The sequence below is a fragment of the Balaenoptera physalus genome (assembly GCF_965194825.1).
Source record: "Balaenoptera physalus genome assembly, chromosome: 1".
Taxonomy (NCBI): domain Eukaryota; kingdom Metazoa; phylum Chordata; class Mammalia; order Artiodactyla; family Balaenopteridae; genus Balaenoptera; species Balaenoptera physalus.
Genome location: NC_138882.1, coordinates 184,606,963 through 184,627,803, shown reverse-complemented (window position 1 = coordinate 184,627,803; position 20,841 = coordinate 184,606,963). Strand labels below are relative to the sequence as shown.

The 20,841-nt window shown below is 45.1% G+C and overlaps 1 protein-coding gene across 2 annotated transcripts in view; it reads left to right on the top strand.

Moving 5' to 3' along the window:
• LOC309639692 (forkhead-associated domain-containing protein 1-like) overlaps positions 1-20,841 on the top strand; it is a 79,281-nt gene that overhangs the window by 51,894 nt on the left and 6,546 nt on the right. For both annotated transcript variants that reach the window (XM_082417241.1, XM_082417242.1), the window contains 3 exons: positions 693-802; positions 3,889-4,125; positions 15,541-15,664. In XM_082417241.1, coding sequence (XP_082273367.1) covers positions 693-802; positions 3,889-4,125; positions 15,541-15,664 — 471 coding nt within the window. The remainder of the gene's footprint in view (positions 1-692; positions 803-3,888; positions 4,126-15,540; positions 15,665-20,841) is intronic.

Genomic DNA, 20,841 nt, shown 5'->3' with positions numbered 1-20,841 from the left:
TTGATATTGTTAGGTGAAAAGTAAGCTGGAGAAGAATCTCTGTCACATAAATCCATTTTTGTTTTTTGAAAAGATATGACTGCAATAAAAAAATTATAGCTAACATTTAGTGCTAAATGCTCTACATCAGGGGTCAGCAAACTTTTCCTGTAAAGAGCCAGATAGTAAATACTTTAGGATTTGTGGGTCACATGGTCTCTGCTGCAACTACTCAGCTCTGCCTTTGTAGCTGGGAAGCAGCCATAAATGATATGTAAATGAATCACTGTGGCTGTGTTGCAATAAAACTTTATTTACAAAAATAGTCAGAAGGCCAGATTTGGCCGCAGGGCCATAGTTTGCCAACCCCTGCTCTATATCATTATTCTATTTAATCTCCAGATAGCCCTTTATAGCAGAGACTATCAGTGATCCTAAATTATATATGTGGAAACTAGAGAGAGTAAATGACTTGCCCAAGGTCATCAGCTCTTATGCGGCATAGAGAAAAGTCTGGAAAGAGACACATCACAGTGCATCAGTGCAGTTAACGCTGGGGAAGAGAAATGAGGCGGCTCTTACCCTTTCCAGTACTCCCGTAATGCTTTCATTGCATAAGTGTCATGAATGTGAAGGTTAATCTGAAAATATTCTTTAAGACTTTGGGGAAACTCACAGTCTCCTCTGCATTCTCTGTCGACCTTGTGTGTTAGTGTGGACCAACGCCGTGGAGCTGTCGGAACAATCAGTGGCCGAGGAAATTCCCGGGGCAGGGTCCTCCAGAGAGATTTTTGTGGACCAGGACCTGGCCCAGCACGATAAGGTGAGGGGTCTCGGGGAAGGACAGAGCTACAGCAGCAAGAGGGACCATGGAGAGATTGCCACTGCCTCTTCTCCTGTGTCTCAAGGACTGCCCCTTTTTCCTACTTCCAAGAAACCACCTCTTCCTCCCAAGACATTCAGCCAGGTTTGGCCACTGCTCATTTTATCCCAAATAACATCTACAACTACAAGGTACTGAGCACCTACTGTGTGCTGGGCCATGTCCTGTGCACTTGACATTTATTAGCTCGTTAATCTTCACCATCTTCAAAATAGATTTTATCACTCTCACTTTGCAGATGAGGAAACTGAGGCTCAGAGAGGTTAAGTAATGTGTTGAAGGTTGCCCAGCGCAAGGAGCAGTGTTAGGATTCAAACCTAGGTCTGGTTGACTTCTCAGCGGGTACTTCTAACTCCCGCACAGTAATCACGTGGTCAACCTTGAGAGATGGAACAGTGATGCAAAAACACGTTCCTAGCAGGAGGAAGTGAGCACTGAAGTCAGGGAGGCCTGGGCAGAGAGACTCGTTAAAGAACCAGAGAGGTTTAAAGCAGGGATGCGAGCAGAACAGGTGGATTCAAGCCATCGTGGAAAGGGCCCAGGTCAATTTCTCCCTGCTTAGACACGAGCTGAAAGTTACTCTAAAAGAAGCAGTCTATAATATCTCGCTTCCCTTAAGGGCCAGGGGCTGCTCCTGCAGCAATTCTCGGAGTTTGCGAGGAGCAGAACTACCTGGGGGTCTTGTCAGACACGGAAATCCAAAACTTCAGGAGGCAGGGGGTTCCAACTCAGGCGTCCTGGGACCAGACTCTGAAAAATGTTGCAGAAAGGCGAGAAGCCACGCTCAGATTCTGTATTTATCGCTGTGTAACAAGCCACCCCAAAACTTAGTGGCTTAAAACAGCAATTCATTATTCCCCAGAATCTATGGGTTGACCTGGAAGGGTCCTTTGCTCACGTCCCCTGGCCTCACTCATGCGGCCTCAGTCAGCCGGTGGCTTGGCCAGGCCGGTGGTCTCCAATGGCCTCCTTCCCACATCTGGGGCCTCAGCCAGGATGCCTGGACTGGTGGGCCCCTTTCTGCGTGTGGTTTTTCATCACAGCACGGTGGTCTCAGGGTTCCCAGGGGGCCAGAGCAGAAGCTGCACAGCCTGTAAGAACTCACCTGGAGATCACACAGCATCACTTCCACGCCATTCCGTTGGTTAAAGGAAGTCACGGGGCCAGCCCACACTAGAGGGTGGGGAAATAGACTGATGGCAAAGCTGCAAAGTATTTGCAGCCATTTTTCAACCTGCCTCAATTTTAACTTGGAAATATAGTGCAACCACTATAATTTTTTCGATTTATAGAAAGATTTTTATAAGCCATTTATAAGTTTTTCTATTTATAATAGAAATATTTTTTTCTATTTATAAGCCATTTATACTCTGACTTGCCAGGACTCCTTCAAGTGACATTAAACAAATTAGCTTGAGGGGGAGCATTTATTAGCTCACCTTATTGGAAAATTTAAAGGACCACTAGCTTCACGCATGGCTAGATCCAGGAGCCTGAATGATGTCATCAGAACACCTCCCCACTACCAATCTCTCCCCTCTGTTTCCCTCAGAGTCTGGCTTTCTACATAAGGCTGGCTTTGTGTGTTAGAAAAGACAAACTCAGGCAAACAAGCCTACATATTTAAAGTTTATGAACCAAAAGGAGACAAGATCTTCTCCCTCTGTAATCGATGTGTGAAATCTCTGATTGACCAGCTTGGGCCACATGCACATGGGGAGGTGGCACAGGAATGAGCAGGGCACATGACTGACAGTCCTACCCAGACCACATGGAAGGAGGAACGCTGCCTCCAGGAAGGGCAAGGGGACCCTCACCAGGAAAGCAGAACCCACAGCTGTCTGCTGCCCTCTGCAAACTTCTTACATTCCAGCACTGGCACGGGGCCTGGCACTTAGTTGCTGCCCGATGAATGTTTGTTGCATGAAAAATGAATAAGCACCTGGCTGATCATAACAGGGTGAAACAGTGGAAAGTGCCCGGGAGTAGGGAATATGTCTGATGCTCTCTCTTGAAATTTTGCCACCACCGTTCACAAGGACCCAAAGGAAGGCCCCTGGCAGCAGTTGGCAATGTCAGACAGGCTTTCTCATGAGCGAGACCCTGTCCTTCCCCAGGTCACAGAGCTAGCAGGTCGTGAGGCTCACTGGACGGTTCCCCTGGGAATGAGCTGGCCTAGAAATTGCCCGTTTACCTCCTCCTGTGGCTGCTTTGGAAAAGGCCTCTGGGGAATTTTTCTTCTTCTTCTTCAGTTTTTCTGACATTTTATTGATAACTTCTGGTGAGAAGTTTGGGGGAATTTTTTTTCCTTTTTTGGAAAACCTGACAAATTCTTTGGCTGCAGAGCTTTTTCACTGGAGAGACAGAGGACAGTGTTAATTATACCTGTGGGTAAAGTCTACCAGCAATTTTGTTTTTCCAGCCGAAAGTTTACATGAGCCCACGCAAATAAATCACCATCCCCGTCTCATTTACTTTCCAGATTCAGTTACCTGGAAAAAATTCTTACATGAATAGCCAAAAGAGGCAGGAAGTACTAGAAGAGAGGAAAGGGAAAATAAATATTTCAGAATGTTTTAAGTTAAAAAAAATAACCCTCATTATAGGCAGAATGTGGTCAAACAGAATATTGTTTTCCTAATTACCTTTCCTAGGTCCCTAGTGTGCTAGGCTGAATATTATAAATGAAAATATTATAAGTAAACTTTCTAGCAACAAAAGTTCCCAAGTGGGATGGTTGTTCTTAATATGAAAGTATAATTCTCAGGGAAAGGAAAGTTTCCGTACCTGTGAGGTATAGATATCCATTACAGGAGTCTATATACAAGTACATCATTTTAATCAAATTCTTGTCTCTATGAAATTTTCCAAGTGACAGAGATAGCCTTGAAAGTCTGCTTTTTCCCTCCCTGCCTGCCCTCACCTTCCCAAAGAATGATACCATATTTCTCCTGTATTTCTTTAAATGGGCTCAGCCTTACACCCAGACCCACACCTAGTAAATTTCCCATCTGGCCTCCACCCAGGATGAAATAATTCTGCTGCTGGGAAAAGAAGTCAGCCGTCTCTCAGATTTTGAACTTGAATCCAAATACAAAGACACCATGATAGCAAGCCTGCAGAACGAAGTGGCGAACCTGAGCCAGAAGCTGTCGGAAACAGCCGCCTCCAGGCAGAAGGAGAGGGTGATCCCGCCCAAGTTTCAGGTTCTGCATGAAGAGGACGATGCCCAACAGAGAGAGATCCAGAGCTTGAAAAACCAGGTAGGGCTCAGAGACAAGTGGGTCGGGGCCTTGGAGTCACAACACAGGGTGACAGCTCTCAGGTAGAGCCTGGGGGGAGCCACCCGGGCAGTTAGAAATGGGCAGTCAGCGTAGCATGGTGGAGAAGACTGCGGATCCAGGGAGTGGAGGGTTGGCAGGTTCCTAGCCTTGTAAGAACAAAATTAGATTTGATTAAGTGCCTACCATGTTCAGGCCCTGGTGCAGGCGCTTTTGGTGCATTAGCTTATTTATTTATTTATTTATTTAATTTATTTATTTATGGCTGCATTGGGTCTTCGTTGCTGTGCACGGGCTTTCTCTAGTTGCAGTGAGCAGGGGCTACTCTTCGCTGCGGTGCGTGAGCTTCTCATTGCGGTGTCTTCTCTTGCTGCAGAGCATGGGCTCTAGGCGCGCAGGCTTCAGTAGTTGCAGCATGCGGGCTTCATTAGCTGTGGCTCTTGGGCTCTAGAGTGCAGGCTCAGTAGCTGTGGCCCACGGGGTTAGTTGCTCCATGGCATGTGGGATCTTCCTGGACCAGGGCTCGAACCCGTATCCCCTGCATTGGCAGGCGGAGTCTTAACCACTGCACCATGAGGGAAGTCCCCACATTAGCTATTTAAACCTCAGTCTTCTGACACATGCCATTCTACAGATGAGGAGACTGAGGCAGGCTCAGAGATGCCCAGGAGCTTGTTAGAGCTTGCACAGCAAGTGAGAGGCAGTGATGTGATTTGGGCTCAGCTCTGCCACCTTGTACACCTCATGCTTTCACACCCACTTTGCATTTCCACCCAACTCCTGTCGCTTCAGTGACCACTTCTCACACCCACCCGGACCCAGCCAGAAAGAGCTGGAGATGGGGAGAAGGAACCCCACAGTGTTCCAAACACTGAGGACTTTATCAAACCCTGAAGGTAGCTGCTGGTTCATTTATAGGGAATTTCACCAAAAATTCTCCAGCCAGAATGTATGGATTTACCAGTCAACTTCCTTTCTCCTGAAACTAAATCCAAAAAAAAAAAAATTTGTTTTTAAATTTTGAAGAACTACTTTAAAATTGGCCATTGATCTCGTACATAAATTATATCTCAACAAAGTTGATAAAAAAAGCAATTGGTCATTGATGAATTTTGGCCTCAGTGCATAATTCTGCTTAAAACCATAGTCAGATTTGGTTCAAGATGGCAGAGTAGAAGGACATGCTCTCACTCCCTCTTTCGAGAACACCAGAATCACAACTAACTGCTGAACAATCATCGACAGGAAGACACTGGAACTCACCAAAAAAGATACCCCACATGCAAAGACAAAGGAGAAGGCACAATGAGATGGTAGGAGGGGCGCTATCACAATAAAATCAAATTCCATAACTGCTGCGTGGGTGACTCACAAACTGGAGAACACTTATACCACAGAAGTCCACCCACTGGAGTGGAGGTTCTGAGCCACACTTCAGGCTTCCCAACCTGGGGGTCTGGCAACGGGAGGAGGAATTCCTAGAGAATGAGACTTTGAAGGCTAGCGGGATTTGATTGCAGGACTTCGGCAAGACTGGGGGAAACAGAGATTCCACTCTTGCAGGACACACACAAAATAGTGTGCGCATCGGGACCCAGGGGAAGGAGCAGTGACCCCATAGGAGACTGAACCAGACCCACCTGCTAGTGTTGGAGGGTCTCCTGCAGAGGCGGGGGCAGCTGTGGCTCACCAAGGGACAAGGACACTGGCAGCAGAAGTTCTGGGAAGTACTCCTTGGCGTGAGCCCTCCCAGAGTCTGCCATTAGCCCCACCAAAGAGCCTGGGTAGGCTCCAGTGCTGGGTTGTCTCAGGCCAAACAACCAACAGGGAGGGAACCCAGACCCACCCATCAGCAGACAAGCAGATTAAAGTTTTACTGAGCTCTGCACACCAGAGCAACAGCCAGCTCTACTCACCACCAGTCCCTCCCATCAGGAAACTTCCACAAGCCTCTTAGATAGCCTCATCCACCAGAGGGCAGACAACAGAAGCAAGAAAAACTACAGTCCTGCAGCCTGCAGAACAAAAACCACATTCACAGAAAGACAAGATGAAAAGGCAGAGGGCTATGTACTAGATGAAGGAACAAGATAAAACCCCAGAAAAACAACTAAATGAAGTGGAGATAGGCAACCTTCCAGAAAAAGAATTCAGAATAATGATAGTGAAGATGATCCAGGACCTCGGAATAAGAATGGAGGCAAAGATTGAGAAGATGCAAGAAATGATTAACAAAGACCTAGAAGAATTAAAGAACAAACAAACAGAGATGAACAATACAATAACTGAAATGAAAAATACACTAGAAGGAATCAATAGAATAACTGAGGCAAAAGAACAGATAAGTGACCTGGAAGACAGAATGGTGGAAATCACTGCTGTGGAACAGAATAAAGAAAAAAGAATGAAAAGAAATGAAGACAGCCTAAGAGACCTCTGGGACAACATTAAACGCAACAACGTTCGCATTATAGGGGTCCCAGAAGGAGAAGAGAGAGAGAAAGGACCAGAGAAAATATTTGAAGAGATTATAGTCGAAAACTTCCCTAACATCGGAAAGGAAATAGCCACCCAAGTCCAGGAAGCACAGAGTCCCATACAGGAGAAACCCAAGGAGAAACACGTCGAGACACATAGTAATCAATTGGCAAAAATTAAAGACAAAGAAAAATTATTGAAAGCAGCAAGGGAAAAACGACAAATAACATACAAGGGAACTCCCATGAGGTTAACAGCTGATTTCTCAGCAGAAACTCTACAAGCCAGAAGGGGGTGGATGATATACTAAAAGTGATGAAAGGGAAGAACCTACAACCAAGATTACTCTACCTGGCAAGGATCTCATTCAGATTCGATGGAGAAATCAAAAGCTTTACAGACAAGCAAAAGCTAAGAGAATTCAGCACCACCAAACCAGCTCTACAACCAATGCTAAAGGAACTTCTCTAAGTGGGAAACACAAGAGAAGAAAAGGACCTACAAAAAAAACCCCCAAAACAATTAAGAAAATGGTCATAGGAACATACATATCGATAATTACCTTAAACGTGAATGGATTAAATGCTCCAACCAAAAGACACAGGCTTGCTGAATGGATACAAAAACAAGACCCATATATATGCTGTCTACAAGAGACCCACTTCAGACCTAGGGACACATACAGACTGAAAGTGAGGGGATGGAAAAAGATATTCCATGCAAATGGAAATCAAAAGAAAGCTGGAGTAGCTATACTCATATCAGATAAAATAGACTTTAAAATAAAGAATGTTACAAGAGACAAGGAAGGACACTATGTAATGATCAAGGGATCAATCCTTGAAGAAGATATAACAATTATAAATATATTTGCACTCAACATAGGAGCACCTCAATACATAAGGTAACTGCTAACAGCTCTAAAAGAGGAAATCGACAGTAAGGCAATAATAGTGGGGGACTTTAACACCTCACTTACACCAATGGACAGATCATCAAAACAGAAAACTAATAAGGAAACACAAGCTTTAAATGACACGATAGACCAAATAGATTTAATTGATATTTGTAGGACATTCCATCCAAAAAGAGCAGATTACACTTTCTTCTCAAGTGCGCACGGAACATTCTCCAGGATAGATCATATCTTGGGTCACAAATCAAGCCTCAGTAAATTTAAGAAAATTAAAATCATACCAAGCATCTTTTCTGACCACAACGCTATGAGATTAGAAATTAATTACAGGGAAAAAACTGTAAAAAACACAAACACATGGAGGCTAAACAGTACGTTACTAAATAACCAAGAGATCACTGAAGAAATCAAAGAGGAAATAAAAAAATACCTAGAGACAAATGACAATGAAAACACGACGATCCAAAACCTATGGGATGCAGCAACAGCAGTTCTAAGAGGGAAGTTTATAGCTATACAAGCCTACCTCAAGAAACAAGAAAAATCTCAAATAAACAATCTAACGTTACGCCTAAAGGAACTAGAGAACGAAGAACAAACAAAACCCAAAGTTAGCAGAAGGAAAGAAATCATAAAGATCAGAGCAGAAATAAATGAAATAGAAACAAAGAAAACAATAGCAAAGATCAATAAAACTAAAAGCTGGTTCTTTGAGAAGTTAAACAAAATTGATAAACCATTAGCCAGACTCATCAAGAAAAAGAGGGAGAGGACTCAAATCAATAAAATGAGAAATGAAAAAGGAGAAGTTACAACAGACACCGCAGAAATACAAAGCATCCTAAGAGACTACTACAAGCAACTCTATGCCAATAACATGGACAACCTGGAAGAAATGGACAAATTCTTAGAAAGGTATAACCTTTAAAGACTGAACCAGGAAGAAAGAGAAAATATGAACAGACCAATCACAAGTAATGAAATTGAACCTGTGATTAAAAATCTTCCAACAAACAAAAGTCCAGGACCAGAAGACTTCACAGGTGAATTCTATCAAACATTTAGAGAAGAGCTAAAACCCATCCTTCTCAAACTCTTCCAAAAAATTGCAGAGGAAGGAAAACTCCCAAACTCATTCTCTGAGGCCACCATCACCCTGATACCAAAACCAGACAAAGATACTACAAAAAAAGAAAATTACAGACCAATATCACTGATGAATATAGATGCAAAAATCCTCAACAAAATACTAGCAAACAGAATCCAACAACACATTAAAAGGATCATACACCATGATCAAGTGGGATTTATCCCAGAGATGCAAGGATTCTTCAATGTACGCAAATCAGTCAATGTGATACACCATATTAACAAATTGCAAAAGAAAAACCATATGATCATCTCAATGGATGCAGAAAAAGCTTTTGACAAAATTCAACACTGATTTATGATAAAAACTCTCCAGAAAGTGGGCATAGAGGGAACCTACTTCAACATAATAAAGGCCATATATGACAAACCCACAGCAAACATCATTCTCAATGGTGAAAAACTGAAAGCATTTCCTCTAAGATCAGGAACAACACAAGGACGTCCACTCTCACCACTATTATTCAACATAGTTTTGGAAGTCCTAGCCACGGCAATCAGAGGAGAAAAAGAATTAAAAGGAATACAAATTGGAAAAGAAGAAGTAACACTGTCACTGTTTGCAGATGACAGGATACTATACAGAGAGAATTCTAAAGATGCCACCAGAAAACTACTAGAGCTAATCAATGAACTTAGTAAAGTTGCAGGATAAAAAATTAATGCACAGAAATCTCTTGCATTCCTATACACTAATGATGAAAAATCTGAAAGAGATATTAAGGAAACACTCCCATTTACCATTGCAACAAAAAAATAAAATACCTAGGAATAAACCTACCTAGGGAGACAAAAGACCTGTATGCAGAAAACTGTAAGACACTGATGAAAGAAATTAAAGATGATACCAACAAATGGAGAGATATACCATGTTCTTGGATTGGAAGAATCAATATTGTGAAAATGACTATACTACCCAAAGCAATCTACAGATTCAATGCAATCCCTATCAAATTACCAATGGCATTTTTTACAGAACTAGAACAAAAAATCTTAAAATTTGTGTGGAGACGCAAAAGACCCCGAATAGCCAAAGCAGTCTTGAGGGAAAAAAGCAGAGCGGGAGGAATCAGACTCCCTGACTTCAGACGATACTACAAAGCCACAGTAATCAAGACAATGTGGTACTGGCACAAAAACAGAAATACAGATCAATGGAACAGGATAGAAAGCCCAGAGATAAACCCACGCATCTATGGTCAACTAATCTATGACAAAGGAGGCAAGGATATACAGTGGAGAAAAGACAGTCTCTTCAATAAGTGGTGCTGGGAAAACTGGACAGCTACATGTTAAAGAATGAAATTAGAACACTCCCTAACACCATACACAAAAAGAAACTCAAAATGGATTCGAGACCTAAATGTAAGACCGGACACTATAAAACTCTTAGAGGAAAACATAGGAAGAACACTCTTTGACATAAATCACAGCAAGATATTTTTTGATCCACCTCCTAGAGTAATGGAAATAAATACAAAAATAAACAAATGGGACCTAATGAAACTTCAAAGCTTTTGCACAGCAAAGGAAACCATAAACAAGACGAAAAGACAACCCTCAGAATGGGAGAAAATATTTGCAAAGGAAGCAACTGACAAAGGATTAATCTCCAAAATATATAAACAGCTCATTCAGCTCAATATTAAAAAAACAAACAACCCAATCCAAAAATGGGCAGAAGACCTAAATAGACATTTCTCCAAAGAAGACATACCGATGGCCAAGAAGCACATGAAAAGCTGCTCAACATCATTAATTATTAGAGAAATGCAAATCAAAACTACAATGAGGTATCACCTCACACCAGTTAGAATGGGCATCATCAGAAAATCTACAAACAACAAATGCTGGAGAGGGTGTGGAGAAAAGGGAACCCTCTTGCACTGTTGGTGGGAATGTAAATTGATAACAGCCACTATGGAGAACAGTATGGAGGTTTCTTAAAAAACTAAAAATAGAGCTACCATATGACCCAGCAATCCCACAACTGGGCATATACCCAGAGAAAACCATAATTCAAAAAGACACATGCACCCCAATGTTCATTGCAGTACTATTTACAATAGCCAGGGCATGGAAGCAACCTAAATGCCCATCGACAGACAAATGGATACAGAAGATGTGGTACATATATACAATGGAATATTACTCAGCCATAAAAAGGAACAAAATTGGGTCATTTGTAGAGACGTGGATGCATCTAGAGACTGTCATACAGAATGAAGTAAGAAAGAGAAGAACAAATATCGTATATTAACGCATATATGTGGAACCTAGAAAAATCATACAGATGAACCAGTTTGCAGAGCAGAAATTGAGACACAGATGTAGAGAACAAACGTATGTACACCAAGGGGGGAAAGCGGCAGGGGGTGGGGATGGTGGTGTGATGAATTGGGAGATTGGGATTGACATGTATACACTGATGTGTATAAAATGGGTGACTAATAAGAAATAAATAAATAAATAAACATTTTTTAAAAAGAGAGAGAAAAAAAAAAAACATAGTCAGTGCTTGGGGGCCTTGGTTCTCTTGTTCTCTGTTTACTGTCTTTCCCTTCTGTAACCGATTCTAGGTACACAGTCTCAGTCCTAGAAATGGTGCTCTAGAAAGGACGCAGATTGTGCATGGTGAACCTAGGAGATTCTAGCAGGAAACTGTAAGCTCCATGAAGGCAAAGGTTGGGCCCAGTAACCTTCTAGAACTCTGTTAGGACCGTGTCTGTTTGTTTGTTCTTTATTCATCCATCCATCCATCCGTCCATTCATTCAAATAAATATTTTGGGGGGCCTATCCTGTGCCATGCCCTCTTCCAGGCTCTGAGAAATCAGCAGAGAACAAGACAGACATGATCCTTCCCCCTGTTATGCTCTAGTGAGGGAGACAGAATAAACAAGTAAACAAATACATGCTCTAATATTTAAACGAACTAATGACTCTCCTTCGAACCTGGTTTTGAAAAACCAAAGAAAGTAACAGGTCCTATAGGAATTATTAGTGCAAACAGCTACCTTGACATGTAGCTGACACGTTAATGAGCATCTTTTTCTTGAACTGAACCCAATTTTGCTGAAATATTCCTTTCAGTTATTCTCCCATTTCAGAGCTTTCCTGAGCAAATGACATGTCTTTTTCAGGTACATGGATGAGGCTGAATTATTCCCACATACCTTTTTTTTTCTGCTATACCACGTGGCTTGCAGGATCTTAGTTCCCCAACCAGGGATCAAACCCAGGCCCCCAGCAGTGGAAGCACGGAGTCCTAACCACTGGACCACCACGGAAATCCCCACATACCTTTTTTTTTTAACTGAAATATATTTGACATATACTATTATATAATTTCCACATATCTTTGAGTATCAGCAGGTCACAATTTGAGTATTATTTAAAGCGGCTGCCGATATCTGGGGGAAAAAAATGTTTTTTTACAAAGAAATTATCTAGAAATAATTACACTGATGCATCATGCTGTTTCCTCCCCTACCGCTGGAGCTTCACTTATAACTGAAGGAGAATATTTTATAACAAGGCATATATGAACCAGAGGCTCCCCTGGTTTGAACTCAAATCGAGTTTCATCCACTGACATTTTAGTTTCTTAACTATTCTACTGCCTGCAGAGCATTCCACCAGAAGTGTAAGCCACGTGGCAGGTTGATTTATTGTTCTGATTACTTTATGTGTTTTCCCTGGTCCCCAAAGGTGTGTGCATAATGATTTGCTCTCAAAGATCTTCGATCCGCTACAATATCACTAGAAAATTCTTACCTCCATGTGCTCTTATACGCCTGTGCTAATTAGAAGCCAAATTATTATCTTGAAACAATCACTCCTCCTAGCACTATTAACTTTCTTATGATTCAGTGCCCATTTTATTACACAGCTTAACAGACATTAAACATCTTGGAATTTATGCCAATTACAAACAATATGGATATTTATTTTGGTAGTAAAAGTATCGAAGAGGTTTGAAGACTCTTGGAGTTTTCCAGCAATCCGAAATCCTAAAACACTGACACTTAGATTGAAATATTTTAAATCTGTCATAAGCACTGGAGTCTTAGAGGGGAATGTATGTTTTCCCTTCTAGAAGTTTGTCTCTGTGTGTTCTGCCTCTGGTATCATGCAAATAAAAGCATTAAGCTGAGAAGAACTTACAAACACTTTCAGTGTTCCAAGGATCTTTTATGGAAAAGTTGTATGTCCCCCCAACAGAGAAAAGTAAGATGTGAAAGAATTTTTTTACTCAAAGTTTCCAAAGCACAAACATGCAAAAGTATAGCCTTGGGGAGAGTGGGGGGCAGAGTGGCCTGTGTCCCCACAACTCCTAGCATAGACCCCCCCCCATAGTGTCTCAGGTGCCCCAGGGAAATAGTAAGTGTAACTGCCCCAACTGTCATAGACTCTGAACCATGATGGTACAGGAAACGAGTCAGAAAACTTGTGAGACCTTGACGCTTCTGTTAATTCTACCAGAGTAATAATGACAAGATTTCCAAGGACACAAACCAAGACCAAAGGCTGTGAGCGCCATCTGGTGGCCAGGTCACCACGCCCGAACCCCATTACCTGGGCATGCCCACCCCCTCCCCGCAATCTTTTTTTTTTTTTTTTTTAATGTGATGCCCGCAACCTGGTCTGATGGTAAACAGGGAAATTCCTGTATTTCTTCTTTTGGGGGGATTATTTTTATTTAAGATACTGAGTCTCTATTTACTCTTATAACAGTTATTTTTAATTTAATGCACGTTTTTAAGTTTAAAAAGGGAGCTGCTTCTACGAAAAATGCTAAGAAATTATAGTGGGGCTAGCCAAGAGACATGGGAAAAATAGTGAAAGTGGTATATGAATGACTGAAGTTTAGGAACTCTCTTAGGGTGGGGTTACCAGATAAAGTAAGGACACCCAGTTAAATTTGAATTTTAGAATTTCGTTTTAGTGTGCGTCCCAAATATTGCATGGGACACACTTGCACTAAAATATTAGTCATTATCTGAAATCCTATTTTAAGTGAACATCCTTTTTTCCTCCCCTATATCTGGCAAACTTACCTTAGGAGAACAAAGAAATTGCACCCGGGACTTCCCTGGTGGCGCAGTGGTTAGGAATCCGCCTGCCAATGCAGGGGACACAGGCTCGAGCCCTGGTCCGGGAAGATCCCACGTGCCGCGGAGCAACTAAGCCCGTGCGCCACAACTACTGAAGCCCGTGCGCCTAGAGCCCATGCTCTGCAACAAGAGAAGGCACTGCAGTGAGAAGGCTGTGCACCACAACAAAGACCCAACGCAGCCAAAAATAAATAAATAAAATAACTAAATTTATGTTTAAAAAAAGAAAAGAAATTGCACCCTTCTCCTTGTCACTTCCATTTTGATCTATCAAAACAAGCTAACTCTTGTCCTGTCTACGGACTGCGTGGCATTTATGCCCCAATAAACGTGTCCCTGTGGGAGTACTGAGGCCTGACATCTGAAAAATCACGGGGCAAAGGCCCACAGTGCACCTTGAGGTGGGAAAGACCTGACCACTCAGAACAAGCAGTCTGGCCACATCAGACCGAGAGGGAGGGGGTTCCGGGCCCAGCTCTCTTTCCCAGCCTCTCGGGTACCTGCTCTGCGGAGGCCGAGGCCTGGCAGCTACTTTCGGGCTCTTACCAACGTTGCCTTTGATGGAGAGCCTTCCGCGCCCCACGTGTAGACCTAGACCCCTGGAGGGGGGCCCGCCCTCGAGGGGGCTCTGAGCCATGGACTTAGAGGGTGCCCACAGCAGCGTTAGATAGAGCCGGCCTGTGGTCATCCCACCCACGATTCCGGTATTTCCTCTTAATAACAACCACACTGGTGTTTAAGTGAGCCTGGCAAGGCTTCCAAATGCACACATGAAGATTACCAACTACCTTCCCCAGAGACAGACGAGGGAAGCTGAAGCTAAAGCACCCCGTGGGTAGTCAGAGGAGAGGACCGTCACGGTTCATTCCCCTGTGCCATGTGCCAGGCATGATCTGAGCGCTTGTACACATGCTAACTTATTAAAATAACTTCTAACAATCCCATCAGATTGGGACTACCATCACCCCGCGTACAGACTGGAAAAAAGGAAACAGAATACGGTGTCCTCCTTGTGTTCACAAAGCCCGTAAGTGGCAGAGACAGGACTTGAAGGCCACAGTCCGGCTCCCGAGCCCGTGCCATGCTTTACAGCCTCTGACTTCTCATGCCCCTTCCCAGAGCCGCCTGGGAAGGAGGAACCAGGCAGCTAAAGACTGGGTTTGAATCCTACTCCACCTCTGACCAGCCGCACGATCCCGAGCAAGGGACCTCGCCTCTCTGAGTCTCAACCTGCCCCCTTGCAAGATGGGAACGTTAATGGGAACATCAGGCTTCAGCAACGCTGTGAGGAGTATCAGTGTAGCATGTGTGAACGGGCTTTGTAAACTCTGGAGTGCTCTGTGAGGTATAAACTACCCACTGTTATCATTAGAGGGAATTCAGTTTATAACCTGCTCCCGTCTCTTGAACTTTGCTGTGCATCCAGTCACTGCTGGATGATCTGGAACCAACAGCTGGTCTATTTATGGCTGAAAATCCGCAGGTCATAGGAAGACAGTGGCACCTGAGCCCCTGGGTGGCCACAAAGATAAGGTTCGTGTCTCGATGACCTATGACATGGTGGTCACTGAAGGAACAGGCCCCCTCCCTCCCCTTCCATTAGTTATAACTGAAAAGCTTGGTTTCCCCAACGCCCCGACCCAAGATCAACCCGACTCTTTGCCCAACGTTGGAGAAGTACCGGCATGTCCTGCAGGCCTGGCTGGCCCCCTCTGACTGTGTGTTGCCTCCTTCCACAGATCAGTGCCCTACAGCAAGGCTACAGCCAGGTGCTATGCCAGACCCTGTCTGAGAGAAACTTAGAAATCACATCCCTGAAGAACGAGGCCGAGAACTTAAGGAGGGATACCGCCATCACATCAGGTGAGGCCCTTCTGCATTTAGGCCCCAGAGCTTCTGCCCTCCCCCTGCAGACATCACCAGTCAACCACCACACCTATGCCCGTGACCTGGGTGCAGCCTCAGGGATCCCCCGTGTCGGTTCATTAGAGCTCTCCCTCAGTGGAGGTTTCTTGCCACCCAGTTCCGAGGGCAGGGCCTGATAAATATTTGAGAGAATGTTATCTCTTGGCTACAAGGTCTCCTGAGCACCGGCCCCACCAGGGAGAACACAGGTCACTTTGTGGCTTGGGTGGTTCCACAAACCGGCCTGAGTGCAAACTAGAGTGTGGACAAAATGGGGTCACTCTTTTTTTTTTTTTTATGATTTGTATGTGTGTGTGTTTTATTATATATTAGTCTCTTAAATCAAACAGAAAACAAAAAGTGGAGCTACAAACCAAAGCTACAATAGTACTAGCTTTTCTCATCACCCGTCTATCTACTTGTACCAGAGGTCTTTATTTCTTCATAAGGCTTTGAGTTACTATCCAGGGTCCTCGACTCCAACCTGAAGAACTCCCTGTGGCAGGCAGGTCTGGTGGTTAAGAACTCTCTTAACTCTTGATTAACTGGGAATGTCTTGATTTCTCCCTCATTTTCTTTTTTTTTTTTTTTTTAAACATCTTTATTGGAGTATAATTGCTTTACAATGGTGTGTTAGTTTCTGCTTTATAACAAAGTGAATCACTTATACATATACATATGTTCCCAAATCTCTTCCCTCTTGCGTCTCCCTTCCTCCCACCCTCCCTATCCCACCCCTCTAGGTGGTCACAATCTCCCTCATTTTCGAAGGAAAGTTTTGCTAGATATAGGATTTTTGGTTGACGGTTTCTTTCCTTCAACACTTCAAGTACATTGAGCCATGCCATCTGGCCTCCGAGGCTCCTAATGAGAAATCTGATCATGACCTACCTTCCTGGGAAATCTTCTCTCAGCTTCATAGACTTTCCTAATGTACCTTATCGTGTCTTATGCAACAGAACATTTTGTATAGTATCGTGAAGTCAGTTAAGTTGTAACGTTATTTTGAGACCAGAATTTAAGGAAAAGGAATTGAATATTTCAAGTGTAGACATTATGAGGTCTTTAAAATTATTACCCATTTTCAAACTAGAAATAAAAAGGCCACTGAAGTATCCTACAGATTTTAATTTATAACAAAGTGAATACCAATATCTAATAACACACGTAAAGAAAAATTTCTTTGGGATCCTTTTTCCTAAGTGTAAAGGGGCCTTGAACTCAAAAAGTGAGAAAACCCCTGTGGTTTATCCCCAGCGGTGATGGGTCCATTTCTTGCTCTGACCTCAGAATGCACCACTGTGATGTACTTCACAAAGCCCTATAAAAGAGAAAGGTGGGCCCAGGTTTTTGGTCCTTAGAGCCCAGGAAGCTGCTTTTGGTGACCTGACGGCCTTGGACCTACAGTTAGCTTGTGTTTTCCTTGTTTCTGCCATTTTGTTGATTTTCGTTTCTCTTTTCTCTACTCTTTTTTATTTGTCTCATTTTTCTTTCTACAGTTAGCATAGTGAGTATTGTTGGTATAGTTAATACTTGATTAGCATAGTTAGTGTAGTTAGTACTAGTTAGCGCTGTTGGTACAGTTAGCGTAGTTAGCGTTGTTAGTAGAGACAGCATACTTAGCCCTGTTAGTACAGTTAGCATTGTTAGTTAGCGTAGTTAGCGTTGCTCGGTAGTGCTGTCAGTCAGTGTAGTTAGCAGGTCACCAGGATGCAGGGCCTCACAGCCAAATCTGCTGGCAAGGCGGCTCATATTGATGACTTCGAGATCCTCCACACCATTGGTGAAGGCACCTTCGGTAAAGTGAAGTTGGCCCGGCACATTCTGACCGGGACACAGGTGGCTCTCAAGGTGATTAAGAAAAGGCGTCAGAGCTTCTCAAGTGTCCAGGCACTTTTCCGGGAAGTGTGCGGTATGAAGGCTCTGAATCACCCCAATATTGTAAAACTGCTGTGGACGATTGACACAGAGGAGGCATTTATCCTGGTGATGGAGTACCTCAGTGGGGGGGACATGTACCGCTATTTGAAGATCCATGGCCGTATGACAGAGGCGCAGGCCCGTGGCCCGTTCCAGCAGCTGCTCTCCGCCCTGCAGCACTGCCACCAGAGGGGCATCGTGCATCGGGACCTGAAGCCACTGAACCTCCTCTTTGATTCCAACATGAATATTAAACTTACAGACTTTGGCCTCAGCAACAAGTGTGATGACACTGGCCTACTGGACACGATCTGCGGCACAGCCCCTTATGCTGCCCCGGAACTCTTCCTGGGGCAGAGCTACAGCGGCCCTGCGGTGGACGTGTGGAGCTTGGGAGTAGTGCTGTACACCATGGTAACTGGGTCCCGGCCCTTTGTGGGAAAAGACTTCCAGGAGCTGCGGAAGCAAATCCTACAAGGGCAATACCCCATCCCACCTTATCTGTCTTTAGAGATAAGGGATCTATTACAAAAAATGATTGCCCTCAGCCCCAGTGACAGAGGCACCTTACCTGACCTCATGAGACATGCTTGGTTAAACATGGGCCAGAAGGAGCCACTCCAGCCACCCTGTGCAGAGGACCTGGAGGTGACAATGGTGAGGACTCCGGGCTTGACTTGCGACCAGATCCAGGACACTGGGACAGGCAGTGTGAGCTCCGTGAAACCCAAGGTGGGGGTCTCCATCATAACTGTGAAGCCCTTCTCTTTCGGGGACCTCAGTGGCAGTGAACTTGAGCCTTCTCCAAGCCCTGTGGTGTCCTCCCTGCAAACCAGTTGGCTCTACCAGAGAAAAAATGTGCAGCCGCAGGAAGACCAGCAGGCAGGGCAGAAGACCGGTGAGTCTGCCTGTCCCCCACCCAGCCTGGAGGCGAGGACTGCCACCCCCAGCCCAGGCCCCCAGTGTGGCACTGGGACATCCACCTCCAGCAGCAGCAGGATTGGAGCCCCGGAGAGAACCAGCTGCCCCCCGGGTGTGTCCAACACTGGAAGGTCCTCCCACGCTGGGCAGCCTGAGAGTGTGTCCTCATCCACTGTCTCTGGCCAGAGCCAGAAAAAGCAAGGGGTGGCTGGGAGAATCTGGAACTTTGTTTTGAAACATCTTTGTTGCAAGCTGCCCAGCATGAGGCGTCATAATAAAGTGAGCCCATGTGAACCCCATGCATGACCGAGGCAGGAAGGTCAGGCCGCCGCGCTCCCTGGGGCCCCGTCCAGTGGAAGACGAGCGCGTTCTCTGCACGGCCTTCAGAAGCATCGTATCCAAGACCCTGGCCAGCTCAGAGGATGGTCCGGAGCAGCCCGGGCGACCGAAAGCGAGGCCACCGTGGCTGCAGGTCTGCCCCTCAACCCCCACCTGGGTGAAACTTGAGAGACTGGACTGTCATTCCTGGGGCACGTCTCCCCTCCCCCACTCTTCTGTCTTCCGTGTTGGTGGGGGAGGGGGATAGTTCTTGTTCCAAGAACTCCTTGGTTCTTCCAATTCTAGTTAATAAACTTGATGCTCCGGAAAGATGTATCACACTCTGCTTTGCGTCGTCCCTGCACAGAATTGGGGCTGTGCATTTTCCAGTGAGACAAGCGTGGACCCATGTGGTGCTTGGAGTTAATCGGAACAACTGGTTCCCTGGTTCAATAAGCCCTTGAACACACGGGTGGCTGGAGCAGGTACTTCCCAGAGGCCTCTCTCTGGGGGCACATGCTCTCGGACGCATCACCTGCACAGTTCCATTGGCTCTCGTGCGCTTACAGGTCACTTGCCGACTGCGGAATTCTCACCGCTAGACACAGAGCACTCTGACCACGTGCCCGTGAACCACCTCGAGGGGCCGTCCCAGATGTGACAGGGCTGGAACCCAGCCAGCGGCTTCTGGAGGTGCTCACAGAAGGCCTCGCTCACTTCCTGCCCTTTGGCCATTACACACTGGGGTCTCTGAACTCGGGCTCCCAAGTGGCTGCAAGTGGCAGAACAATGTGTCCAGCTACCAAGTTCCCAGAAAGTCTCCAAAGCCCCACCCATCTATTGCACTTGTAAATACCACATTTCCCTGGTCTGGAGAGAAGTAAAGGTGAGAATCACCCGTGTCCTCCAAGCCAGGGCTCCAGTCACACACTTGCTCTCCTTGCTCAGAATTTGGATTCACTTGGGATTCAGTCTCTCTCTCTCTGCTCTTTCTTCTAGCACTTTAGAAGTAAAAAGAGTTCCTGTGAGTGCATTAATCTGTTCTAAAATATTCTTGAGGTGACAATAGGCCTCCTGTGGGGTGAATTTCAGTTCCACTCTCAAGCGATCTATCTTATTAATCACTAAAACTGGACGGATGTTTTCGAGCCAGGCTTGTCGCAGAACTGCCTGTGTCTTTTGCATAATGTAGTGAAATGGCACTGGATTTCATCGTGATCCCTCGGACCCGTTCATCCTCTCTGCTGTCCATGTACCTTAACTTGCCTGCCAGGCGGCTGGAGATGATGCCATTGCTAGATATAAGACAGTCAGCCAGAGTAGTTTTTCCATGGTCAACATGAGCCAAAACACAGATATTCCCGATGTTAGCAGTGTTTTTCTGGAGTTGAATCATCTTATCCAAACTATTGAGCACCACGGTCACTTATTTCCTGTGACGGCTCCCGCCGCCCAGCCAGCCCCGCTCGGATGCCAGTGCCCGACCACACCACGCACGTCGCAGGCGCCCAGACCACCGCGTCCACCTAACGCCAGCGCGCCGGGGGCGGGGCTGAGGACGCACCGGGTTCACTCTTTTAAGGCACCCATTGTCTCACCCATTTCACCCGAGTGCACTTGGGCCCAAGTGAAAACAGTTTCTAATTTTATCCGAGGTGGTTCCCTGATAAAGGGCTTGGGTGTGGAGAGGGGCAGCCAATGCACAGCTGTGGCTGCGCTTCGATTTCCTGGATTCCTTCATTCCTTCAACATGTTTATTGAGCACCTGCTAGGTGTCAGGCCCCCGTTCCAGGCTCTGGGGAGGGAGAGCCAAGCAAGACAGTCAGATTCCTGTACTCACAGATTCGAGAGGGGGTGACAGACAATAAAAGCAAACGGATGAACAAACAAGCCCACTTCAGAGAGCAGTGGTGCTGTGGAGAAAATAAACCGTGTGTCGTGCTGGCCAGCGCTTCAAGGGGGGAGGCCAAGGGAGA